General features: G+C 46.3%; 1 protein-coding gene across 4 annotated transcripts in view; it reads right to left on the bottom strand.

Annotated features, from left to right (window-relative positions):
* Positions 1-10,001, bottom strand: part of MAP7D1 (MAP7 domain containing 1) — a 72,070-nt gene extending 62,069 nt beyond the window's left edge. For all 4 annotated transcript variants that reach the window (XM_039353355.1, XM_039353356.1, XM_039353357.1 and 1 more), the window contains exon 1: positions 9,887-10,001. In XM_039353355.1, the coding sequence (XP_039209289.1) occupies positions 9,887-9,956 (70 nt within the window). In that variant the 5' untranslated portion in view covers positions 9,957-10,001. The remainder of the gene's footprint in view (positions 1-9,886) is intronic.
* Between the last annotated feature and the right edge of the window lie 17,642 nt (positions 10,002-27,643).

The raw sequence follows: 27,643 nt of genomic DNA, 5'->3' as shown, positions 1-27,643 counted from the left end.
TGTGGAGATGCGAGTTTGCGGAAACCTTGGTTAATGTCTTCTACAGGTTGGCAGGCTTTCATTCTTTCACAATGTACTTGGAGAGCCCAAATTTGAACCCAGTTTCTTCTTGGAATGATGTGCCGCAGCCTCTCAGCCAACATCTTCCCGTGTTTTGCAATTTCTCTTCAGCAGTTCCCACCTCTCATCAAAGGTTTCTCCCCGCCTCAACCTGGTCACGGCCACCTCCAAACCCAATTAATCTCTCCAAGGACCCCCTGCTCACTTGCCCTGATCCCACCCTCCCCCCTCAAGTCTTGATGCTGGTATTGGCTTCTCCATCTGTAGGGAGATCCTCCAGTAAGAGAAGAAGGCCCTGCTTCCTAAATTAGGAAAACCCAAGATTAATCATCTGCCCGGCAGGCAAGCAGAGAGCTTCGATTACTCAACCATGAAACTAAGTCAACCAAATCTACCTCTGGATCAGTGTTTCTCAACCTTGACAATTTTAAGGCATGTGGACTTCAACTCCCAGAATTCCACAGCCAGCAATTCTGGCTGTGGAATTCTGGGAGTTGAAGTCCACATGCCTTAAAATTGTCAAGGTTGAGAAACACTGCTCTGGATCCTTTCCTAAGTATCTGCAAGCCACAGTTTGAGCCACAGGCCAACTTCTCTGCAACGCTGTGCCAGGGCCAGCCAAAGGGAGGAGCCTGCCCTGTTCGCCTCCTGTTCCACACAACCACACCAGGAGCCGCAAAGCTGAAGCTTAAGCCACATCTTTCTAGCAGAGCTGCTGGGTGGAGCTCCCAAACCACGTGCAGAGTCAGTCCAGTCTTAGGCAAACTGCAATTATGCTGGGGGTGGGGAGGGCAGCCTCATGCCATTCGTGGCTGGTCCGTCCTAGGCGGTTTGCAAATAAGGGGAGGGCAGGGGACACCCCCCCCCCATGCAGAGATCTTTCCTTTTGCTTCAGATTGTGGGAAGGAGGGAGGTTTTTGTGACCAGACTTTTTTTTGTTTTGTTTAAAAAAGCATTTCAATACCAGGCAGGAAAAGGTGGGGCCTGCAATTTTTGCAAAGGGGAGGGGGTGAAACAGATCCTATTAGGAAGATGGGGCTAAGGGGTGGGGGCAAAGAACTAACTCTGTGCCTTCTGCTGAAAATAGGCATTTTCTCACTGAGTTCCAGCAGCATTTCTGCAATGCAGTCCAAGGAGGGGCATAAAATAGGTCCAAGGAGTCCAAACAGAGCAGTCCACCTCCCTTTTAAAACCCCCAAGGTCACTTTGCCTGGTCAGGCTCTTTGTCCATCTCATCTAAAGAGAAGCAGCGGGTAAACGGAGGAGATGCTTCTGTAAAACTTTGCAATTCTGCCGGCACAGCAGCATTTGAACCAAATACTTGGCCCGGTTACTGAATTAGGTTATTTCCTGGATTCACACCTTACACTGACCCAACTAGACAAATAGCTTGGGAACTCAGTCACCACATCTAAATGGTCTGCACAGCAGCGTTTTTCAAACTTGGCCACTCTGGCAAGCCACGCTGACTGGCGAATTCTGGGAGTTGAAGTCCACACAATTGAAAGTTGCCAAAACTCTGGTCTACAGCTTCCCCTATAGGAAAAGGACTCCACTTTTGAGGACGGAGCAGAAATTCTTCGTCATGAAAGTTCCCAGCTGGGATAGTCAACGTGGCCACATTGGCCTGGGAATGAGCAGAAGAGAACCTTCAACCTCAGACAGTGATGGGATACACTGACTGTTGCTGACATATCCCCATTTTAATAGTGGAAGTCAGTTTCATAATATCATGGATTGGAAGGAATTCCTGAAAGCATCTAGTGTTAGCCTTCCCCAGTAGACCAGACAGGTAACATGATCAGATGATAATTCTACTTCATAGTAAGGCTACACTTACCAAATCTTGCAGGCAGGTTTGAAAGTACAAATCTTCTACTGTCTCCTTTGTAGGCTGAGAAACTAGGGAGGGTCCCATCTGTACTTCTTTCTCCATCCATTATGTAGCTAATGGTTATACCTTATCTGACCATTACCTAGGCATCATTTCTTTGCCCCATCTCCCAAGGTCTTCCTCACATACCATTACATCTAATCTAACACCCTGCCTGGTACGGGACTATGACACTGTAACACACATACACACACACACACCAGGCAGATGGCAGCCATTCTGTATTTCTATACCACCAACAAATGAATCCATCATCTCCACTGTAGTCTTTTTCATCACTGAACAGCTCTAACCATTAGGAAATTATTCTGGATGTTGACTCAAAATCTCCTTCCTCGTAGCTTTAGCTCGTTGTTTCTTCTCCTGTCTTCTGGACAACCCCAAACAATTCTGACATCAGCTACTGAAAGACAATTACTAGCTCTCCCCTAGACCAGGGGTAGGCAACCTCGGCTCTTTTATGACTCATGGACTTCAACTCCCAGAATTCCTGAGCCAGCCATGCTGAGGGGAAAGGGAGAGGTTTCCATGCTGAGCCATGCTGGCTCAGGAATTCTGGGAGTTGAAGTCCACGAGTCATGAAGGGGCCATAGTTCCCCCATGCTGGCTCAGGAATTCTGGGAGTTGAAGTCCACGAGTCATAAAAGAGCCGAGGTTGCCTACCCCTGTTCTAGACTGTTCTCTAAGTTAACTGCACTCAACACTTCCAATCCTTCCTCACATTCTATTCCTTCTTGAGCCCTTTTCCAAATAAATGAATCTTTATCAATTATCCACGTCCCTTTATAAGATATCCCCACCCTCAACAGCAGAAGGAATGTGTACAAACATGTCACGGATCACATGGTTTTTTAATATGTTGCATGAACCCAACCTCTATTCATCAAATTATGATGACAACAAATCTTTGCTTTGTACAACGTGTGAAACCAAACATGTTTTTGCATGTGAACTTTAATATCAAGTGAGCTGTTTATTTACTAAGCCAGTGATGATGAACCTTTTAGAGACCGAGTGCCCAAACTGCAACCCACAACCCACTTATGCATCGTCGGGTGCCGGGTGGGTGTGGCCCATTGGTTGGGTGTGGCCCATTGGGTGGGCGTGGCTGCAATGGTAACAGCAGACTGGGTGGGACTAAAAAGTTCAATCAATCAATTCCAACTTTGCAAGATCTTTTTTTTCCCCCGCAAGAAGTTGAAATTGACTGATTGATTGAACCTTTTTTTTTTTTTTTACACACGACGGCAGAGGCCTAAAGTGAAAAGGTTTTATAAAACCCAGCTGAAGGCCTAGGACCCATAAACGCTTATCTGGCAAATAGAAGAAAAATGCTATGCAACTAGAATAGATGAAAGGAAGATGATAAATGAAGTATTTTCTGTGTGAGAAATAATAAGTAATTATTAGAAAGATGGATGAAGATGATAAAACCTGTGGAGATGGCTAAATTAACCACTTTATGTAGAGAAAAATTAATAGCTGCATTTATAGCTGACTGAAAAATCTTTATAGACTTTTTTTTGCATAAAATGGAAACAAAATGCACTTTAGGATTTGGGGTTTTGATGTTTAGAAAAAAACAAAAACAAACCCTGGATAATAGAAAAGAGTGAATTTTCATTTGCAAACAAACAGTTGGGGATAATTTTGCTATTGTGCTTATATTTGCTGCAAAGGAAATTGGAAGCTTCTTCTTTTCTGTTTCTTTTTATTCTTTCTTTTACTTTTTTTTCCTTTTCTTATTTCGTTCCTTCGTTCCTTACCTCTATTCTTTATTAGCTGATCTCAGTTTTTATGCAGTGTCTGTTTGGTCTAATGCAGGGGTAGGCAACCTTGGCTCTTTTCTTTCTTTTTTTTTTTTTTTCATGGTGAACCCACCCGCAACCACCCACCCACCCAAAACCCACCCCGTGGGAAAAAAACCCAAATGAGCCCCCCAAAAGGCCCAACCTTGGCTCTTTTATAACTCGTGGACTTCAACTCCCAGAATTCCTGAGCCAGCCATGCTGAGGGGAGAGTTTCCAAGCTGAGCCATGCTGACTCAGGAATTCTGGGAGTTGAAGTCCACGAGTCATAAAAGAACCAAGGTTGCCTAATCCTGGTCTAATGGTTAAGGCTCCTGATCAGAAACTGGGAGACAGTAAATTCTAGCCCCGCTTTAGGCATGAAAGCCAGCCAGGTGAGTTTGGGCCAGTCCCCCTCTCTCAGCTCAGTCCACCTACAGGATTGTGGTTGTGGGGAAAACAGGAGAAAGAAGAATTAGGCCTGTTCACCGCCCAAAGTGCTTTACGAAGAAATAATAAGGTGGTATAAAATAAATAAAATGTACCCTGTATAAAACTTTCAATGGCAATTTATTTTTTTAGAGAGGAAATTAGAAGGGCTCTGTCGGAAGTGTTTAAGAAGAGACTGGACAGCCATTTGTCTGAATGGTGTAGGGCAGTGTTTCCCAAACTTGACAATTTTAAGGCATGTGGACTTCAACTCCCAGAATTCCACAGCCAGCGTTGCTGGCTGTGGAATTCTGGGAGTTGAAGTCCTCATGCCTTAAAATTGTCAAGTTTGGGAAACACTGGTGTAGGGTTTCCTGCCTGAGCAGGGGGTTGGTCTTGATGACCCCCAAGGTCCCTTCCAACTTTATGATTATCATTATTATTATTAAATGCTTGACCTCCATCTACAGAGGGAAACTCTGAAATGTTTCGGGTGACTTGCTGAGATGGCAACCTGCAAAACCTTGCAGGAACCATCTAATGCAGGAGTCTTCAAACTTGGCCCTTTTACGACTTGTGGACTTCAACTTCCAGAATTCCTCAGCCAGCATGCCTGGCTGAGGAATTCTGGGAGTTGAAGTCCACTCATCTTAAAGTCTATATCGGGTCTTCAAACGTGGCCCTTTTATGACGGGTGGACTTCAACTCCCAGAATTCCTCAGCCAGACACACTGGCTGAGGAATTCTGGGAGTTGAAGTCCACAAGTCATAAAAGGGCCCTGAACTAATGGTTCTTATTGAAAGAACAAACGGGGCGAGTCTGCCCAAGTATGACACATAACCTTTCCCAAACCATTCCAGACACAGCAATGGCAGGCAACTCTCACCCAGCCCGTTGCTTGGAAGGCCCCGTGCTGGGGCAATGCTCCAAGAAGTCCCTTCAAGGGCATAGCTCTACATCACCGGACACTTGACCGAGGCTTAAATTAGCAACGAAGGACCCTCCTATCATATTTTTTTTTTTTTAGTTACCGAATTTATAGAGCCGCCCATCTCACAAGAAGTGGCTCTGGGTGGGGTAGAGCAAAAACAATAAAAGTAGTCCTCAACCTGTAATGGTAAGGGAGCTTGCCCGTTATGGTCTATTCTCCAAAGCACCTGAAGGCAGACAAGAAGCAATGGATGGAAACTAATCAAGGAGAGTAGCAACCTAGAACTAAGGAGAAATTTCATCAGAGTTAGAACAATTAACCAGTGGAACAACCTGCCTCCAGAAGCGGTGAATGCTCCAACACTGGAAGTTTTTAAGAAGAGACTGGACAGCCACTTGTCTGAAATGGTGTAGGGTTTCTGCCTGAGCAGGGGGTTGGACTAGATGACCTCCAAGGTCCCTTCCAACTGTCATTCTATTCTATTCTACTCTATATTCTATTCTTCATCACCATGGCAATTTCACGATCTTTTTTGCAGTAGTAAAAAGCAAAGCCAATCATTAAGTGAACTAATCATTCACTATCAACGTTGTTTTGCCGAAGAGTGAAAGTACGTTGCTGGTTTTCGGCAAAACCGTCTTAAAAGACGGTCATGTAATGGGAAGATGTTGCGAATGGCCATAAAGGCTGGTTGCACCCAAAGTTAAATCACTTGTCGGAAATGACCACTGGAAATGTGTATCCGGGTGATAAGTCTCCTTTTTTAGGTCAGTACTAACTTCAAACTTTCACTAAGACACAGTTCATAAGTTGAGCGCTACCTGTAAAGATGCCAAACCCAGTCTTTTTTTTTTTTTAAAGGTCCATACAAGAGATTCCATCAGCAATGGAGCCACCCAAGGTCTCACTGTCCCCTGACATCACCAAGCTTGAGGACACAGCCATGTCTTGAGGAACTTCCAGAAAAGAAGGTAGGATGGAGCTAACTGACCTCACTTCAGGGGGAAGAATGTTCCATAAGGCAGGTACCACGACAGAGAAGGCTCACCTCCTTGGCCCTGCCAAGTGTAAACCCCTGAGAGATGGGACCCACAGCATTACCAGATCCACTTGGAATTCAAGATACAATCATCTTTCCCCAATAGGCGAGGGGCAGACATATTTGCTTTCCCAGCTGACTTTCTGCAGGTTCCAGACTTTTGCAGATCTTCCATGCGGTTCCGTCTAGCCCCACAACTTCAGCCACCAAGTCAGGTTTGGACAGAAAAGTCCAAGGAGAGCATTGTTTTGTTTACACCACACAAGTAAGGAAAACCACAGCTTTTTTTTTCTCTTGCTCGTCCTGAAACATCTGCATAGACTGGGACCCCACCTGGTGCTAAGCCATGGCTGGTTGAATGATGGCTTGTGGAATTGGCTAGATGAGCTGAACAGGCCAAACCATCCACTCTGCTTCATTATAAGGGTCGCAACCTACAGCATGTTGACCAAGGCTTAAGACCAGGATGTACTGTGGCTCAGCGTGTGGTGGGAGCCTTACTGGGGCGTTCTCCAAGAGCTGAGAAATCTACAGGGATGCTGGAATATTGGGGGCTTGACCAGTATGTCAGTTGTCTTAGATCAGGTTCTCCTTGCCTGGTCCTTTCCAGGTGCGTTGGCCTTCCTGTCCTACAATTATATCCAGAAAAACATCTGAAGGAAAACTCATCTGAAAGACAGCAGGCTGGAGAAAAGAGGATCAAGATGGATAAACCTACTTCTTGCTTGAAAGATTTTCACACCTTCGTGGCCCTGTTGGCAGCCTCTCTTGGTGGCCTCACTTGTGACCTCTTTGCATTTCCTTGCAATCTAGCTCAACAAGCTTCCTTACCCAGATATCTTCCTGAGATTTTTTTCCTACGCCTTCCACCTACAATTACCCATTCCAGGAGTCATGAGACGTATCCTTCCTTCCTTGCTCCAGCTTAGGAGCTCTCTTCTTTGAAAGAACCAACCAACACCCCCAAATAAATACAATGCAGACCCACTTGAGCTGGCTGGCTTCTAGGCATGTTGTAGGGGACTCAGAACTCCCTCCTTCTCTTCTTAACCCATCAGCCTGGAGAAGCCTTGGCCCCACTCGATGGAAATTAAGGGGGTTATAGTCTGAACCATAAGAAAGGCTGAGCGCCAAAGAATGGAGGCCTTTGAACTATGGTGCTGGAGAAGACTCCTGCGAGTCCCCTGGACGGCAAGGCAATCCAACCGGTCAGTCCTAGAGGAGATCAACCCCAACTGCTCTTTAGAAGGCCAGATCCTGAAGTTGAAACTCAAGTACTTTGGTCACCTAATGAGAAGGAAGGACTCACTGGAGAAGAGCCTAAGGCTGGGAAAGATGGAGGGCAAGAGAAGAAGGGGACGACAGAGAATGAGATGGCTGGATGGTGTGAGCTTAAATGGGCTCCAGAAGATGGTTTAAAGGACAGGAAGGCCTGGAGGAACATTGTCCATGGGGTCGCGATGGGTTGGACACAACTTCGCAACTAAAGTCAGAACAGGAGGGAGTTGCATTGAGGAGGCTGCTGTGGATTATGGGTCTTTTACCACTCACTCCCTGGTCACAACAGTCAAGGTCAGGCATCCAATGGTTTACTAACTCAAAGGAACAAACCTTGCCTTAATAGCCCTCATTACTCCAATGAGAGGAATTATGTCATGTCATTTGCACCGTGACATCATGAACACGGAGGACATCCTCTGACTTCTCATAAACGGCAACCATTCCCTGTACAGACGGGATGAATAATTTGAGGGGAGGAAACGCTAGTCGAATCCTTCGGTGTTTGCAGAACGTTATGTACAGCGTATTGTTATGCGCATAATAAATTGATCTATGACCTAACTGAAGGAGCCAGGTCTACGCAACCTACTGTATCAAACCACACCAAAACCGCCCAAGGCTGAAATTAAACTCTGCACGTTGCACACACACACTAGATTTGCAACTGACCTAATTAAGAGTGTTGTGTGGATACATCCTGCCCTTCTTTTTTCATTATCTGAATCTCAATCCAATCCCTCTTATTTTATTCCCTCTTTTTCTTCAAACAACCGTGGGAGTTTCACCCCAACTTATGTACTCGAGAAGGCAATGTCATGCACGAGCCCCGGTTAAAACCCAAGAAAGCAGGGGGCCAATTTTGAGAGGCCCCATCTTTGTGGAGGAATGCAGAAGTTGCTTCTTCGAAAGAAATGGCAGAACTAGCGCAGAGAATCCTAAGATTCAAATGACCAGCCTATCTTGAAGTATCACTCAAGACAAAGAGTGCCCCACCCAACATTCCCTAAAAGGGATTTTTCAAAGTTATCTCATGCCTAAATATCATGCCTGGTGATTTTAGCAACAGGGGTTGTGGGAGATTTTCCCAACAGGGAGAAAAAAGCACTGAACAACATTGAGCAAGTGATCATATACCCCTCTATACACCTATATCAAGCATATTTAGGAAAGAGAAGAAAAATATGGTCTACAATTCTGGCGGATGGGAGTCTTAATAACATTCCTGGCGGTGCCAGACTACAAATAGGCCAGCTTGAAGATGGGCGGACTTCAAGTCCCAGAATTCCCCAGCCAGGGACTTCAACTCCCAGAATTCCCCAGGCAGCAAGGCTGGCTAGGGAATTCTGGGAGTTGAAGTCCACCCATCTTCAAGCTGCCACACTGGAGAAACACAATATTTTTGGAGAACCAGGCCAAGAATCAGGATTTGTAGAGGCAAAGTTCAGAATAAGGGACAGGCCCAGCGGGTCAAAAAGAGGTGGTGGGGGGAAGAGACACACGGTTTGGGTGGTGGATTAAGAGAGCCTTCATCCATCCGTGCAGAGGTGGGCCTCAACTTTCGTTGCCCTTTGTGCAGCAGGGAGACTGGACTGCGGGCAGGCGGCAAGCCCCCTCCCCTCTCTTCCCTTCCCCTCCATCCCCTTCTTCCCAGGAAGGCCAAGCCCAACCCTTTTTTGCAGAGCCCATTCAAGACCAGGCCCAGCCTCAGCAGAACTTGGGGGCAGCAACTGTCCCCATGAGGGAGGGAGGGAGGGAGGGGCTCTCCCCCACCCACCCACCCAAGGTCAGAAAGAAAGCAGGCAGGTGGTCTCTCCTTCAGTCCTCCAGCAGCTGTCGGGAAGATGCCACTTCTGGGTTGGGGAGGAAGTGGGATGGTTATTTATAAGCCCCCCAATCCAGGGCAGCCTCCCTCCCTCCCTCCCCCCTCCCCTTTCTCCATGCTGGATCTGGGATCCTGGAAAGGAGTTTGGGGGGGGTGATGGGGGGGGCTGCTTTATCTGTGGCCTTCCTAGTAAACGGCCTAAGGGAGGGAGAGCTGTCCCGGCTCCAAAAATCACCAAAGGCAGTTTAAAAAAAACGGGCTCCACGTCCTTCTCCCCACCCGCGTGACTCAGTTTCCCCCCCAATACACACACACACACATACACGCGCGCGCGCCGGTCCGGCAAAGAAATCTCCACTCCCCGTCGCGCCCCTCCCTTGCCAGCAGCGGCAGACGGCCCGTGGGCAAGGGGGAAGGGGCGGGCGAGGTCCCGCTCTGCGGACCCCTCCCCATAGCCTCTTCTCCGCCCGTGGCCGCGCAGATCCAGCCAAAATCTTTCTCTCCCCCCCCCCCCACAACCCCTGTCCTTCCTCACCCCTCCCTCTCTTTCTCTCTCTCTCTCTCTCTCCCCCCCCCCTCAAATCATTTGCAACAGCAGCATCTTCTCCCAAGCGGGACTTGGTCGCCCTCGCAAATCTTTACCTCCGCGATCGCCGGGCTGCTGCTGCTCTCCGCCGCCGGGGGCCTCGGGCTGCTCGGCGCGGTTCTCCATCCTGGATCGTGGGTGGGACGGACGGACGGGGGGGGGGGTGGGAGGAGGAAGAGGAAGGGGGCGGATAAGGGTGGGGACCCGGCCTCGCGTTTCCCCCTCGCTCGGGTCTGGTGGAGGCTGTCCTCCCGCGATCCTCTCGCTTTCCGATCCGGGACTGGAATCAAATCAGGGACGATCTTTTCTCCAATGCGGGGCGGGGGAGGGGGGGCGGTAAGGCGGGAGGAGGAGGAGGAAGACCTTGCAAAGAATTCAGACGATCCTCCAGCCTCGCTCTTCCTCTTTTTTTTTTTTATATCGCGGGCGGCTTTGGGCGCAGAGGAAGCGGAGGACTTGGCCCAAAGCGGGGGGCGGGGAGCACAAAGCCGGCAATGTTAGGGAGGGATCCCCCCCCCTCCGGGGAGAGAAAAAAAATCCTTTGTGCAGGATCTTTCCACCCACCCACCCACCATCCAATATTGCTGGATCGGGAAGTAGGGGGAGATAGGGGGGGGTCCCTAACCCAGAAGGCTGGAAGTAAAGATATATATATATATATATATTTAAAAGCAAAAGAAAAAAACGGGGGAGGGGGCACCCAGCATAAATCCAGCCCCGCTCCGCCACCAGCAGCAGCTGATTCTGCAAAATGACCAGAGCGAGAATCTCAACTATTGTACATCCTCCGTCTGGCCTCTGGAAACTGGGCGCTACCAACCGCCGGGAACGCAGAAGCGGGGGGAGCCCTGCTTCCCCTAACCGGTCCCTTTCGGGTCATCGACCCACGCCCGCTTCCCACGAGTTGCCCGTGGAGGTCGGCAAGAGGATATTCCGCGCTGCCGGGTGCTCCGGGTGGAAGGGAGGAAAGGAGGAAAAGCTCTCTCGCGCTGGCCACGCGGCACCCCCCCTGGGTCGCCGCCGCCTCTTGGTCGCGCCCGGGAGAGTGTTGAGACCGTGTTGGGAAAGTTCAGATTGGATTCCTCGCCCAGCAGCTGAAAGAGTGACTCATTTCGCAAGGGGGGGGGAAGGAGGGCCGGGATGAGGTGGGAGGGGGGATTTCCAAGGCTAGACGAAGGAAGTGGCAAGGGGGGGGGGGGGGAGAGCGAAGGCATCCACGATTTCATGTATATTCATCAACCCCAGGCGGAAAGTCTGCTGGTCTCCAGAGCTACAGGTGATCCTGGCGTTGGAATAGGTTTGTTGTTTCAATGTATTTGCTTCCTTTCCACCTTCAAGATAACATTTTTCATATTTGCCTGGCTGGAGTTCAGCAGCTGGACAGGAAGTTGTGCCAACAATGGCTAGGGCAGGGGTAGGCAACCTTGGCTCTTTTATGATTTGTGGACTTCAACTCCCAGAATTCCTGAGCCAGCATGGGAGAATCTATGGCCCCTTCATGACTCGTGGACTTCAACTCCCAGAATTCCTGAGCCAGCGTGGGGAAACTATGGCCCTTTCATGACTCATGGACTTCAATTCCCAGAATTCCTGAGCCAGCGTGGGGGAACTATGGCCCCTTCATGACTCATGGACTTCAATTCCCAGAATTCCTGAGCCAGCGTGGGGAAACTATGGCCCCTTCATGACTCATGGACTTCAACTCCCAGAATTCCTGAGCCAGCGTGGGGAAACTATGGCCCCTTCATGACTCATGGACTTCAATTCCCAGAATTCCTGAGCCAGCATGGGGGAACTATGGCCCCTTCATGACTCATAGACTTCAATTCCCAGAATTCCTGAGCCAGCATGGGGGAACTATGGCCCCTTCATGACTCGTGGACTTCAACTCCCAGAATTCCTGTGCCAGCATGGCTCAGCTTGGAAACCTCTCCCTTTCCCCTCAGCATGGCTGGCTCGGGAATTCTGGGAGTTGAAGTCCACAAGTCATAAAAGAGCCAAGGTTGCCCACCCCTGGTCTAGGGTAGTGGTGGTGAACCTATGGCACGGGTGCCAGAGGCGGCACGCAGAGCCCTCTCTGCGGGCACGCGCACCGTCGCCCCAGTCCTAGGCCTTCAGCTGGGTTTTATAAAACCTTTTTGCTTTAGGCCTCCACCACCGTGTGCAAAAAAAAAAAAAAAAGGTTCAATCAGTCCATTTCAACTTCTCATGGGAAAAAAAAAGATCTTGCAAAGTTGGAATTGATTGATTGAACTTTTTAGTCCCACCCAGTCTGCCGTTACCACTGCAGCCACGCCCACCCACTGGGCCACACCCACCCAATGGGCCACACCCACCCAGTACCCTACGATGCTTAAGTGGGTTTTGGGTTGCAGTTTGGGCACTCGGTCTCTAAAAGGTTCGCCATCACTGGTCTAGGGTAAAACACCGATGGGTATCTTTTGAAAACCCTAGAGCAATGCAGAATATCCTATCAGGGTCAGAAGAAGGCTAGGAAATGGGAGCTTTCCTGTATATTTTATGATTATCTATGAGGGTTTACATTTCATGCACAACAATGGAAACCATTAGTAACCGAAAGATAAGAATAAAATGGATGATGCTGGAGGAGATTAAGTCCCAAACCCAGCTCCAAGTCTTTCTAAGTGGGGAGCAGGGCTGCTAGCAGAGACAGTAACAAAATCTCTGCAATAGGATTACAAGACCCATCCCTCCGACAAAGGAGCTGGGATGAGTGGGGGTGAGTCAAGAGTATTATTTGCAACAGTCAAAGCCAAGAAAGGAAATTAAACACTAGATGTTAATTAGAAAAATGAGGTTATTAAAACTTAAATATACTTTTTTAATTAGAGAGAGGGAGGGGAAGGGAAGGGAAAGAGAAAGAAAGAAAGAAAGAAAGAAAGAAAGAAAGAAAGAAAGAAAGAAAGAAAGAGAAAGAAAGAAAGAAAGAAAGAAAGAAAGAAAGAAAGAAAGAAAGAAAGAAAGAAAGAAAGAAAGAAAAAGAAAGGAGGGAAAGAAAAAAGGAAGGAAGCTGGCAGGCATTTTAAAAATGCTCCATCTATATTACTCAGATTATTTTGATTGCATCCCATCAACAATGATGATGGTTTTGGCCTATGGAGCAGATGTTGTTCCCTGACTTGACTCACACGCCCTCAAGGCCTTGGGCATCTTACTTCTGCTCCATGAAGTCCTGCAGTTGAAAGTAATAATAATAATAATAGTAAAGTTGGAAGGGACCTTGGAGGTCATCTAGTCCAACCCCCTGCTCGGGCAGGAAACCCTACACCATTTCGGACAAGTGGCTGTCCAGTCTCTTCTTAAAAACTTCCAGTGTTGGAGCATTTACTGCTTCTGGAGGCAGGTGGTTCCACTGGTTAATTGTTCTAACTGTCAGGAAGTTTCTCCTTCATTCTAAGTTGCTTCTCTCCTTGATTAGTTTCCATCCGTTGCTTCTTTTCCTGCCTTCAGGCGCTTTGGAAAATAGCTTAATTCCCTCTTCTTTGGGGCAGCCCCTGAGATATTGGAAGACTGCTATCATGTCCCCCCTCGTCCTTCTCTTCGTTAAACTAGACATACCCAATTCCAGCAGCCGTTCCTTATAGGTTTTAGCCTCCAGTCCCCTGATCATCTTTGTTGCTCTTCTCTGCACTCTTTCTAGAGTCTCAGCATCTTTTTTACATCGTGGTGACCAAAACTGGATGCAGGATTCCAAGTGTGGCCTTACCAAGGCATTGAAGAGGGGTATTAATACTTCGCGTGAAAATCAGTACTATTATTTTCATTTTTCAATAGAGACCAGACGTTGAGAAAACAGGAACTTGTAGAAGGCCCATCTAAAACAAGAGCCTTCGGATTTAGGATATTTCCGCTTTCAATTAATTCTTTTTTAAACTAAAATCCTTCAGCCCACCCATAGAACGCAATGCAGAATAATGCATGAGTTCAGAATCAGGTTGAAAACGGTGGTTCAGGTTGGGAATATCTATGTTTATAAACAAATTTATACACAAGGCGCTAGGGATCAATGATATAGTCATTTAGCTAATGTGGTAGGATACAGTCAAGAGTCCCAGGAGGGAGGGGCTGCTTCCCAGAGGGCAAAGAGACAGCTGAGCTTGGAATGTCTGGCGAGTAGAAAGAGAACAAGGTCGGATTCTCCCCAGCAATTCAGAGTATATCTATAGTTATAGCAAATAATTGCTTTAATCTGGCAAGATTCTGTTTGTAGGCGAACAATAAAGGAACTACTTCCTGGTTCTTTGGACCTAAAAACCAGTGTTTCTCAACCTCAGCAACTTTAAAAAGCATGGATTTCAGCTCCCAGAATTCTGCAGTCAGCATGGGCAACCTCTTCTTTTTTTGATATCGCAGGACAGGGTGGAGGCAATTCTGTGTGAAGTGTGCACGAGGGACGTCACAGTTTAGATCAATGTTTCTCAACCTTGGCCTGGTGACCGGGGAAATCTGGAAGTTGAAATTGACACATCTTAAAGTTGCTAAGGTTGAGAAAAACTAATCCCATTGTTCAAAGCCCCCCACTTAGTAGTCATTTTCTAGAGCACTTCAACTCCCAGAATTCTCCCACACTTAACTTTCTAGATTGTTTTGGTCACCATGATATAAAAAACATGTTGAGACTCTAAAACAGTGGTTCCCAACCTTTTTAATGCCGCGACCCCCAACCGGTCGTAAGTCGAGGACTACTCAACCGGCCGTAAGTCGAGGACTACTCAACTGGTGCAGCACCGTTTGCAGAATGGGACTTTTGGCGGTCTCAGCAGGGCAGAGACAGCCTGGACAATTCCTATTGGCTTTTGAAAGCCAATAGAACTAGACTCTATTCAAGAGAGTCTATTCTATTGGCTTTCAAAAGCCAATAGAATAAAAGGGAGTAGCACAGCTAAGGAAAAGGGGGAAAAAATGGCGGACTGCGTTGTTTGGCGACCCCCGTGAAATGGTCGTTCGACCCCAAATGGGATCCCGATCCACAGGTTGAGAACCACTGCTCTAGAAAGAGTGCAGAATGGAGCAACAAAGATGATCAGGGGGCTGGAGGCTGAAACATATGAAGAACAGTTGCAGGAATTGAGTAAGTCTGGTTTAATATAGCGAAGGATTAGGGGTGACATGATAGCAGTGTTCCAAAATCTAAGGGGCTGCCACAAAGAGGGAGTCAAGCTATTCTCCAAAGGACGAGAAGCAATGGATGGAAACTAATCAAGGAGAGAAGCAACCTAGAATTAAGGAGAAATTTCCTGACAGAACAATCAGTGGAACAACTTGCTTTCAGAAGTTGTGGGTGCTCCAAGGTTTTTAATAAGAGATTGGATGACTATTTGTCTGAAATGATATAGAGTTTCCTACCAGAGCAGGGAGTTGGACTAGAAGATCTCCAAGGTCCCTTCCCACTCTTGTTATTGTGTTATTCTGTTGTTATTCTGATTAGTGTTTCTGAACTTCCCTACACCCCCTAGCATGGCTGGCTGGAGAATTCTGGGAACTGAAGTCCACACATCTTACTGAGGTTAAGCAATATTGTAATGGAATGGTGAGTTTGGAAAAGAAGAAAAAAAGCAATTAGCAAAGCAATTTAGCCACTGGGTACTGTTCACTGTTGTGAGTCAGAAGCCTTTCTTGGCTAAATGAAACCCACAGAAGATCTGCCAAAAGAGAAGACGTCCTTCCTGCTCATTCCTGTCTGGTGACGTCACAAAAGAGGAATCTTTCATCGTGCTTAATTCCAAAGGCAGATGTTCCCCAAATGCGCCCGCCAGTTTCTGAGTGTCTAAAGAATACTGACTCAGGAAAAAGGCACGGTTGGCCATGGGCAAGCTAGAACTTCAAAAAGGGATTCAACCATTGACCACAGAGACAATGCCATGTTACCTGGCCTTTGTCAGATTGCCTGTATTACTCATCTGCATTATCCCTGTGTCTTTCAAAAATGAAGCAATAATCCCAAAATGAGCAGCGGAAAATTTTCCTGGCAATGTCAACACTGCTAACATTGGACGTCCTTGCTTTGACAACATATGGAGAGGCAGCCTTTTTCTTTCTTATGCTTTACTCTTAGAATTAGATCAGCGGTTTTCAACCTATGGGTCGTGACCCCATTTGGGGTCAATCAACCATTTCACAAGGGTCGCCAAGCAAGGCTGTCCGCCATTTTTTTCCCCTTTTCCGGTGGGTGCCTTACCTCCCTTGGGCTGGGTCAGCTGATGGCCCAGCCAGTGGTCGTCCTGCTCCGTCTCTGCCGCTTGCCAGCTATGCCTTGGCTGGCGCGGGGGCGGCAACACGCATACGCGGTGCTCCCAGGCAGGAAAGTCCTCGACTTACGACCGGTTGGGTAGTCCTTGACTTACAACCGGTTTAGTCCTCGACTTATGACCAGTTGAGGGTCACGGCATTAAAAAGGTTGAGAACCACTGAATTAGATGATGGGGGGAGGAATGTGATGGGAGTCAGTTAGGCATACAATATTGTAATAGGAGATGATAAGGAATGGTGGAGTAGAATAACTGGGCGGAAAGCCAGCATTTCAAACTAATTGGAGAATGTGATTTATAACTGTTAGTTGTAGGAAGGAATTGTCCTTTGATCTATGTGCTGAAGGGAGGGGAAGTCAGATTTTGGCTTCGACTACGAACCTGCCGAAGCTATGCTGCTCGAATAAAGATTCTTTAAGGTAAACAATGCCTCAAAGTTCTTTGAAGAGTTTCATCTGTCCGGAACCATGATAGGCAACTTCCCTGCTGCCAAACAAATAAAAGCAATGTTTACCAGAAAGAAAAGTTGGTCATCCTTAGTAGAATTTGGGAGGTTCTCAAAGCTGGTGGTCTACATTGCAGCCCCTAGATCAGTGGGGGCGAACCTATAGCATGGGTGCCAGAGGTGGCACTCAGAGCCCTCTCTGTGGGCACGCGCGTCGTTGCCTGAGTCCTAGGTCTTCAGCTGGGTTTTATAAAACCTTTTCGCTTTAGGCCTCCACCACCGTGTGCAAAGAAAAAAAAGGTTCAATCAATCAGTCAATTTCAACTTCTTGCGGGAAAAAAAAGATCTCGCAAAGTTGGAATTGATTGATTGAACTTTTTAGTCCCACCCAGTCTGCCGTTACCACCGCAGCCATGCCCAACCAATGGGCCACGTCCAGCCAATGGGCCACACCCACCCGGCACCCGACGATGCATAAGTGGTTTTGGGTTGTAGTTTGGGCACTCAGTCTCTAAAAGGTTCGCCATCACTGCCCTAGATCAGGCTTTTCACATTTGGCAATTTTAAGCTGGGTGGACTTCAGCTCCCAGAATTCCCCAGCCAGCTAGATTGAAAATTTTGTTTTAAAGCAACTTCCTATCAATCCTATCAATCAAATTCTATCGCCCAGCACTTGTTGAATTTCTGCCTATTTTACTGCAGTTACCAGACAGAATGGAGATGGCACTTTGACAAAACAGCTTGCCCTGATCTTGCCAAGGGTAAAAAACACTGCCCTAGGCAAACCAGAAGTCTCTCAAGTCAGCACCCACTGTTGATTATTACGGATGGGTGGGGATGCCTCTTAATGAGTCACCCACATAGCAACTACTACTCTAGAGTTAGACTTTTGCTAGCAGTCACCAGCCCAATCAGTGATACAGACACACACACATACACACACACACACACAGAGTGAGGGGGGCTGATTTCTTCACAAGCTGTGCCCTGTTCCCCCTTCACAAACCCCATGGAGTTCCTCTAGGTCAGCGGTAGGCAACCTTGGCTCTTTTATGACTTGTGGACTGCAACTCCCAGAATTCCTGAGCCAGCCATGCTGAGGAGAAATGGAGAGGTTTTCATGGCGTTGGAATAGGTTTGTTGTTTCAATTTATTCCCTTCCTTTCCACCTTCAAGATAATATTTTTCATATTTGCCTGGCCTGGAATTCAGCAGCTGGACAGTAAATTGTGCTAACAATGTCTAGGGCAGGGGTAGGCAACCTTGGCTCTTTTATGACTCGTGGACTTCAACTCCCAGAATTCCTGAGCCAGCATGGGGGAACTATGGCCCCCTCATGACCTGGGGACTTCAACTCCCAGAATTCCTGAGCCAGCATGGGGGAACTGTGGCCCCCTCATGACTGGTGGACTTCAACTCCCAGAATTCCTGAGCCAGCATGGGGGAACTGTGGCCCCCTCATGACTCGTGGACTTCAACTCCCAGAATTCCTGAGCCAGCATGGCTCAGCTTGCAAACCTCTACCTCTCCCCTGAGGATGGCTGGCTCAGGAATTCTGAGAGTTGAAGTCCTGTTGAAGACAGAGGATAAAGCTTGTGAGATACAGCCATTTGATCCCTATGAAGCTGACTTAAACAGAGTCCTCTGCTTATAAACGTTTTGAGTTACAACCCGTCACCAATGGAAACAAACACAGCTCCATCCTAGAAGGTCCTGGAAGGCAGGAGAAGGTGGGAAAATGTTAATTTATGGCACAGCAGGTACGTATACTTGGCAGTACATTGGAAGGCTGAGTGTACGCCATTTTGGATGCTACCATGTGGTGTTTAGTTTGCAGTATTCTTCCTTTGTGTACTGACCATGAATTACAGAAGGTCTGGAATTAAGTGTTAAGAGTGTAATGTGCAAGTTCTTTTACATAAACTCAATTGGACTTAGGAACAGAAAGGGCTTATAAATAGATTCTTGGAATGTAATCTGTGCGTAAGTAGAGGAATGTTTGCATCAGCAAAACAGCTGGTTACTGAATGGGGCCTCCGTTCAGAGGAGGTGCTGCTGAACTTCACCCTGGCCCACTTGAACCTCCTGCTTGAAATGGACCCACGGACCTTCCTTCCTTGCTGAGACCACTGCCTTAAAACACGGCAATTTAAGGCGAGCCCTAGTCTACCACATGCTTCTGGAATTGGGTTTCCTTTCAGAGCTGCTGCACTGCCCACAACATTTTTCCTGTGCTGAGTCAGGCTGGGAGACAGGCCTGGATAGAGTTTCATAGGCAACGTTTGCTCCAAGGAAAGACAGTAGAGAAGACTAAGTGGATGGCATAATCAGCTGCCCTTTCAGAGTGCCAGCTCCATTGCAGTAGAATAGGCAGAAATTCAACAAGTGCATACAGCTTATTGATATGATAGGAAATTGCTTTAAATTAGCCCTTCTCAACCTTGACCACTTTAAGCGGGTGGACTTCAACTCCCAGAATTCCCCAGCCAACATACTGGCTGACTGGTGCATTCTGGGAGTTGAAATCGACCCATCTTAAAGTGGTCAGAATTAAGAAATACTGCTTTACACTATAATAATAATAATAATAATAATAATAATAATAATAATAATAATAATAATAATAATAATAGTAATAATAGTAATAATAAAGTTGGAAGGGACCTTGGAGGTCATCAAGTCCAACCCCCTGCTCAGGCAGGAAACCCTATAACATTTCAGATAAATGGCTGTCCAATCTCTTCTTAAAAACTTCCAGTGTTGGAGCATTCGCCGCTTCTGGAGGCAGGTTGTTCCACTGGTTAATTGTTCTAACTGTCAGGAAGTTTCTCTGTAGTTCTAGGTTGCTTCTCTCCTTGATTAGTTTCCATCCGTTGCGTCTTGTCCTGCCTTCAGGCGCCTTGGAAAATAGCTTGACTCCCTCTTCTTTGGGGCAGCCCCTGAGATATTGGAATACTGCTATCCTGTCCGCCCTTGTCCTTCTCTTCATTAAACTAGACATATCCAATTCCAGAAACTGTTCCTTATATGTTTTAGCCTCCAGTCCCCTGATCATCTTTGTTGCTCTTCTCTGCACTCTAGAGTCTCAGCATCTTTTTTACATCATGCTGATCTAAACTGGATGCAGTATTCCAAGTGTGGCCTCACCAAGGCCTTGTAAAGTAGTATTAACCAAAATCTAATATACCTGGAGTGGGCCAGGTTGAGAAGTCTGACCTCTACCTGGCCAATGGGTTCAAAGATGGAATGCTTATTCAAGAAAGGCAGTTGGGGGCCGACAGTAAAATGATGCTGTGTGGGAGGACGGGGTTCAAAATTCCAGCCCATCCTTCCTACTGTGGTCTCCTGATTGCTGATCCCTGCCATAGCCAGCTTTTTGTGACCCCTGAGCTATTCTAGGTAGTCCTCAAATTACAACAGTTTGTTTAGTCTGAAATGACAACAGCACTGAAAAAAGTGACTATGACTTTTTTGTCACATGACCCACTGCAGCTTCTCTATGGTCACGTGATCAAAATTTGGACATCTTGGAAATTGCTGTGTATTTACAATGGCTGAAAGTTCCTGGGGTCACATGATCCCTTTTGTGATTTTCTGACAAGCGAAGTCAAAGAGGAAGCCAAAGGTCATAAAATGGGTCAAGATTCACCTAAAAGCTGTCTTGCTTAACTACAGAAACTGGGGGCTCGGTTATGGTCATAACGCGAGGACTATCCGTATTGAGATATTCCCATCCTACGTTCTCACTTGAAGGCCACTATTTTCAAACCTCAGGGTTCTCCTAAGTCCTTTTGGGCTAGATAAGCAATGACATTCCCAACCTGATCATGATACAGTGTTCCAGTATCTCAGGGGCTGTCCCAAAGAAGAGGGAGTCAAGCTATTCTCCAAAGCGCCTGAAGGCAGGACAAGAAGCAATGGATGGAAACTCATCAAGGAGAGAAGCAACCTAGAACTAAGGAGAAACTTCCTGACAGAACAATTAACCAGTGGAACCACCTGCCTCCAGAAGCGGTGAATGCTCCAACCCTGGAAGTTTTTACGAAGAGACTGGACAGCCATCTGTCCGAAATGGTATAGGGTTTCCTGCCTGAGCAGGGGTTGGACTAGATGATCTCCAAGGTCCCTTACCACTTTACTACTACTACTACTACTACTATTATTATTATTATTATGAAGAAGTAGGGGTGACATGATTGCAGTCTTCCAGTATCTCAGGAGCTGCCCCAAAGAAGAGGGAGTCAAGCCATTCTCCAAAGCGCCTGAAGGCAGGACAAGAAGCAATGGATGGAAACTCATCAAGGAGAGAAGCAACCTAGAACTAAGGAGAAACTTCCTGACAGAACAATTAACCAGTGGAACCACCTGCCTCCAGAAGCGGTGAATGCTCCAACCCTGGAAGTTTTTACGAAGAGACTGGACAGCCATCTGTCCGAAATGGTATAGGGTTTCCTGCCTGAGCAGGGGTTGGACTAGATGATCTCCAAGGTCCCTTACCACTTTACTACTACTACTACTACTACTATTATTATTATTATTATGAAGAAGTAGGGGTGACATGATTGCAGTCTTCCAGTATCTCAGGAGCTGCCCCAAAGAAGAGGGAGTCAAGCCATTCTCCAAAGCGCCTGAAGGCAGGACAAGAAGCAATGGATGGAAACTCATCAAGGAGAGAAGCAACCTAGAACTAAGGAGAAACTTCCTGACAGAACAATTAACCAGTGGAACCACCTGCCTCCAGAAGCGGTGAATGCTCCAACCCTGGAAGTTTTTACGAAGAGACTGGACAGCCATCTGTCCAAAGTGGTGTAGGGTTTCCTGCCTGAGCAGGGGTTGAACTAGATGACCTCCAAGGTACCTTCCAACTTTACTATTATTGTTGTTGTTGTTGTTATTTTTATTATTAACTATGGCGAACCCTCACATTATGCCGCGTTGCATTTGAAAATGGGGTCACATGGCTTCCACACAGCAACTTCACCACTAGGCTGAGTTGCAGAGGAATCCTCCCCATCACTGTAAAACGTGGAAGAATATCATGAGATAGAATCTTAGCTTCCTCCCCCACCCACCCCATTTCAAGCATCAATTTTCAAGGCCGACTTTGGCCCCCAGGCGTTGGAAAAGACAGCAAAGCAGCTGGCCTCTCCCGTGCCGCTCCAGGGTCTGATCATAATTATGTCATAGATTTTTCCATAGATCCAATCAGATCAGCTGCTTCTGAGGTTGCAGTGGGCCATAACTCATTCTGCAGAAGAGCCACTGATTGATTTTTCCAGTCATTATATGCATCTGCTGGCTGGCTCTGTTGCCAACTTACTACTCTTAATGCATCATCAATCAGAGTTTACCTGAGCCTCAAGCTGTGGCTTTGGCATGGTCTTCCTTCCTTCCTTCCTTCTTTGATCTCCATCAAGCCACAAAAGAAGCTGGATGCACATCTGGGCAATAAAGATGCTGTTGAAAGCTGATGCCAGCAGTATGTCAACCTGTCACCCTTTGGAGGAAAGCTGTGCAGCATTTGCAACTCAACTCCTAAAAGGTTCTCCAGAGTGCATGGCGGAAAGGTAGCACCTCCTTGCAGCTGCTTCAAACAGCTGGACCCGTGCCAACTCTTGGTTTAAAAGCTGCAGCTTTATGGTTTGCTATGCTCCAAAGCTGCTTTTCGGAACCAAATCTGAAGCCCAGAATGGTTCTACTTCAGTTGCATGTTGGGACCACAAATTCCAGAATTCTGAGGAGCAATATCCACCCATCTGGAGAACATCGGATTGATCATGGCTGATCTAGAAACAAATCTAAAAGAACTGGCATGCCAAGTCATAATATGGATAGTTTGTTGTTGACAGTGCCTGGCAGGGAATAAACCATGCTTTATGGCTTAGTATGTGTGCATATTAAGTTATTTGCGTCTTATTTAACCAATTAGATCAAGTATATAATGCTTTGTCATGGTATGTAAATTCAGACTCTTTCATTCTACTCTTAAAGTCATTGTACAATAAAGTAAGAGCACTAGAATACTGAATAACAACCAAGGTCTTGGAAAAGATATTCAAGTGCCATAATGTGTTTATACCTATGAAGTTCAGAATTGTGCAAGCAGTGGTATCACCTGTGATACTCTATGGAAGCAAAGGTTGGAGTTTAAAGAAGCAGGAAAGATTATTATTGCAGAATATTCCTGAGACTATTGTGGAGGACCCAATAAATCAAACAAATGGGTCATCAAACAGATCAGTGCAGCGTTCCCACTTGAGACACCAATGGCCAGGTTCAAATTATCCTACTTCAGATACACTATGCAGTGACTCAACTTTCTGGAAAAGGCTCTGATGCTGGGAAAGGTGGAAGGAAAGAGAAGATGACATCAGCAAGAAGGATGCACCCAATTACAGCAGCGGCGGGTGCACTGTTAGAAGAGCTGAAGGACTAGGTTAGGAAGAAATTGTCATGGAGAAATTCTACCAATGTGGTAAGTAAGAGTCAACAATGACTTGATGGGACATAGTCAATCAATGAATCAATCAAATTTCGAGTAGTTTCATCTCTACTCTGAATCCAGAGGACAACTGGATGAGCAGAAGTAATAATAATAATAATAATAATAATAATAATAATAATAATAATAATAATAATAATAATAATGTTGGAAGGGACTTTGGAGGTCATCTAGTCCAACCCCCTGCTCGGGCAGGAAACCCTACACCATTTCGGACAAATTGCTGTCCAGTCTCTTCTTAAAAACTTCCAGTGTTGGAGCATTTACTGCTTCTGGAGGCAAGCTGTTCCACTGATTAATTGTTCTAACTGTCAGGAAGTTTCTCCTTAGTTCTAGGTTGCTTCTCTCCTTGATTAGTTTCCATCCGTTGCTTCTTGTCCTGCCTTCAGGCGCTTTGGAGAATAGCTTGACTCCCTCTTCTTTGGGACAGCCCCTGAGATACTGGAAGACTGCTATCATGTCCCCCCTCGTCCTTCTCTTTGTTAAACTGGACATCCCCAATTCCAGCAGCCGCTCCTTATATATTTTAGCCTCCAGTCTCCTGATCATCTTTGTTGCTGTCTCCAAATGTCATCAGGATTTACACCAGTGTTTTTCAACCTTGGCAACTTGAATATGGATTGACATCAACTCTCAGAAATCCCCAGCTTGTACGCCAATATTGAGAAACACTGATCTACACTAGGGCATCCCTCTTGCACAGCTCACATAAGAATTGCCTCCACCCTTTCCTGGGTGCTCTTTTATTTGCTGTGTGAAAACCCATTCTAAGACCCACCTCCTTTCTGTAGAAACGTTGCGAATAGAAACTTGCCTCTCTCTAATTGCAGTCATTTTTCTGACTGTCATCCTAATTCTTGGTTCATCTGTCTTCTGTGTTGTGTAACATCATCTCATCGTCACCTTTTCCTGCCAGAGGAAGATCCAGTTACTCCCCAGGATGTTATCGTCCATGCTCCCCGATCCTCACATACCCGAGGGAAGACTCAGCGTCCACCTTTCTGGAACTCATCTCTTACCTTCGTACTGAATCACGGGGAAACCACCCTGCACCCCGCCGCCCCCACTGCTGGGTGCCACACCCTGATTCAGAAGCAGTCCTAATAAAAGTTATGCTTCCCCCAAAGACTCCTGTGGACTGTGGAGTCCAACTTCAAAAGCAAAACATGAAAAAAACGAACCCTTGACAAATGAACAAGACTGTGATGTCCTTGGTGCTCTCTGTGTGTGGTAGTTTTCTTGGAGACGTTTCATTACCACACTAGGTCACATCATCAAAAGTGAGTAGGGTTTGTTCTTATTTTTATATACTAAATGGCCTGGCCTGCCCATGTTGGTGGGAGTGGTCTTGGTAGTTCCTTGGTTAGTTTGTTTTTTATTGTTAGCTTGTTCGTCTGCATCGGTAGTTCCTTGATTAGGGTATTGTTTACTTGGTCTAGTGCAGGGGTAGGCCACCTTGGCTCTTTTATGATTTGTGGACTTCAACTCCCAGAATTCCTGAGCCAGCATGGCTCAGCTTGGGAAACCTCTTTCCCCTCAGCATGGCTGGCTCAGGAATTCTGGGAGTTGAAGTCCACGAGTCATGAAGGGGCCATAGTTCCCCCATGCTGGCTCAGGAATTCTGGGAGTTGAAGTCCACCAGTCATGAAGGGGCCAAAGTTTCCCTCACGCTGGCTCAGGAATTCTGGGAGTTGAAGTCCACGAGTCATAAAAGAGCCAAGGTTGCCTACCCCTGGTCTAGTGTTACTCTTAGTGTTAATCTCTGCTCATATGGGTGCCGATTGCTGGTGACAAGGCTTTTTGTTTCCTTTTGGTCTTTCTGATTGTCTGAGAGGTATGTCGATTTTATTTATTTCAAAGACAAACAAGGAAATACAATGCTTATTTCTTGTTCTTTTGGCTTGCAAATGGGCAAATTTCCTCCCGAGTCCACTCCTGCTTGCTCCACATGTTGCAACTTCCCCATGGAAAGACCTCTCCATTCCAAATCTGGAGGCTCTTAGGCTTTACACTTTAAGATACGTGATGGTGTCTCCCTCACATTTATCTACAACAGTGGTGGCGAACCTATAGCACGGGTGCCAGAGGCGGCACTCGGAGCCCTCTCTGTGGGCACGCATGCCATTGCCCCAGTCCTAGTCCTTCAGCTGGGTTTTATAAAACCTTTTCGCTTTAGGCCTCCACCGCCGTGTGCAAAAAAAAAAAAAAAGGTTCAATCAATCAGTCAATTTCAACTTCTTGCGGGAAAAAAAAGATCTCGCAAAGTTTGAATTGATTGATTGAACTTTTTAGTCCCACCCAGTCTGCCATTATCACCGCAGCCACGCCCAGCCAATGGGCCACACCCACTCAATTGGCCACACCCACCCAGCATTCGACGATGCATCAGTGGGTTTTGGGTTGCAGTTTGGGCACTCAGTCTCTTAAAGGTTCGTCATCACTGATCTACAAGAAGCAACTGACCACCTTGTTAAGAAATTGGTAACTGTGGAGTCTTCTGGCCTTGGTCATTTGTTTGCAGACATCTCATTACCCAACTAAGCAACATCATCCATACCAGGACGATGTTAGTTAGATTGTGAAATGCCTTCAAGGAACCAATCAGAGTCTGAATCTGAAGATGAATCAGGAGTGGATGCTTGAGCAAACAGCTATTGCCACTGGTAATGGATTATCTTATAACATAGCCTGGGACTTGGGCGCCCCCAATAAAGAATACTTCTCCACTATTATAAGCTAAGTAGAGTTGGACCTAGTTAATATTAGAACTCCCAGAGCTGTGAAGTAGATGGGGAAGTCAAAACAACTTCAACAAGAACAAGGAGCCACTTGCCAGGAAAACAACCAGGATGAATCACAAGAAGTCAAGCTTAACTCAAAGGGAATGTTACTTTATCATCCACCATTGATACGCATTTAGTGATAAGATGGATGGAGGAACAAGGCGCCACCTTCTGGCCAAGTAGTCACATTGCAGGGATACTTCAGAATAGAAGAAAACTTGATTGGGGGCCATTTATAGATTTCAAACTTCACCAGAATATCTGGACAAAAGTATTAGTGCAAAAGTATCCCTGTCCAAGAGGAATGTTTTGTAAGTACAGAAGAGGCAAGACAGGGGCCAGTATGGGCTTTGATGATATTATTATTATTATTATGGATCATCGCACAGTCAGCCAGATGTTCAGACTGGATTTGACATTTTGTCTACCTATCGAGTCCTTACCCAGGACCTGGGATAGGCAGATGTGGATGTTTGATGGTATTACAGGTATCGTCGCAGGATGGAAGCAGTTCCTAGTAAGGCCGCCTTTTGCAATTGACTAATAGCAAATATGTCAATGCCAATGGTGTTCAAGTGGTGCTCCAGTTGTTTTGGGATTGCACCCAAGGCGCTATTATTATTATTATTATTATTATTATTATTATTATTATTATTATTATTAATTAGACATAAACCTCAGTCAACTGAACATTCAAATTGGTTGGTGCTGATGGTTGACACGGGTTGCTACCAGCATTATGGATCATCGCACAGTGAGCCAGATGTTCAGATTGAATTTGGCATTTTTGTCTACCTATCGAGTCCTTACCAAGGACCTGGGATAGGCAGATTATGGATGTTTGATGGTGATATTATTATTATTATTATTATTGCTTTTTTTCTCATAGAACGCCCAGAAAGGAGTTCCGGCATCTTTTTTGGATGGAACCTTGTAGGCAAGGCAGGTTGTATGACATGTGTGAGTTCCAGAACCTTTTTTTTTTTTTTACAAAATAGCACTTATTATTATTATTATTATCTTTTATTCATTAGACATGAACCTCAGTCAACTGACCAGGGGTAGGCAACCTTGACTCTTTTATGACTCATGGACTTCAACTCCCAGAATTCCTGAGCCATCCATTCTGAGGAGAAATGGAGAGGTTTCCATGCTGAGCCATGCTGGCTCAGGAATTCTGGGAGTTGAAGTCCATGAGTCACAAAAGAGCCGAGGTTGCCTACCCCTGGTCTAGTCTAACAAAGAGAAGGACTAGAGGTGACATGACAGTAGGGGGTTCACCTATTCTCCAAAGAACCTGAAAGCAAGACAAGAAGTAATGGGGGGAACGCTCTAACCTAGAACTAAGGAGAAATTTCCTGACAGTGAGAACAATTAACCAATGGAATGGCTTGCCTTCAGAAATTGTGGGTGCTCCATTGTTAGAGGTTTTTAAGAAGAGCCTGGATAACTATTTTTCCTGAGGGTTACAGGATCTCCTGCTTAAGCAGGGGGTTGGGCTAGAAGACCTCCGATACCCCTTCCAACTCTTGTTATTCTGTAGCCCCTCCTTGGAATGGGCTTGCTTCTTCCTGGAAAACTGGCACTTCACTTTTGCCCATCCCACCACCTCCCACTTCATAGACAGGATCCATCACAAATCCTGGGGTGCTACGGGTATTATCTCAATTAGAGATAAATATTACTCCCCAGTTAAATACTTCCCCATGGAGGAAAAGATGTCCTCTCCATCACTTTGGCTCCATCCCTCCAGATTTCAATAGCGACACCAAACCAAGAACAGCTTTCAAGCATCTTGAAAATCTGGTTCTTCC

This window comes from Crotalus tigris, unplaced genomic scaffold (genome assembly GCF_016545835.1).
Source record: "Crotalus tigris isolate CLP2741 ecotype Arizona unplaced genomic scaffold, ASM1654583v1 scf7180000018517.1768243, whole genome shotgun sequence".
Classification (NCBI taxonomy): Eukaryota; Metazoa; Chordata; class Lepidosauria; order Squamata; family Viperidae; genus Crotalus; species Crotalus tigris.
The sequence above is the reverse complement of the archived record's forward strand: the minus strand, read 5'-3'. Positions and strand labels throughout refer to the sequence as shown.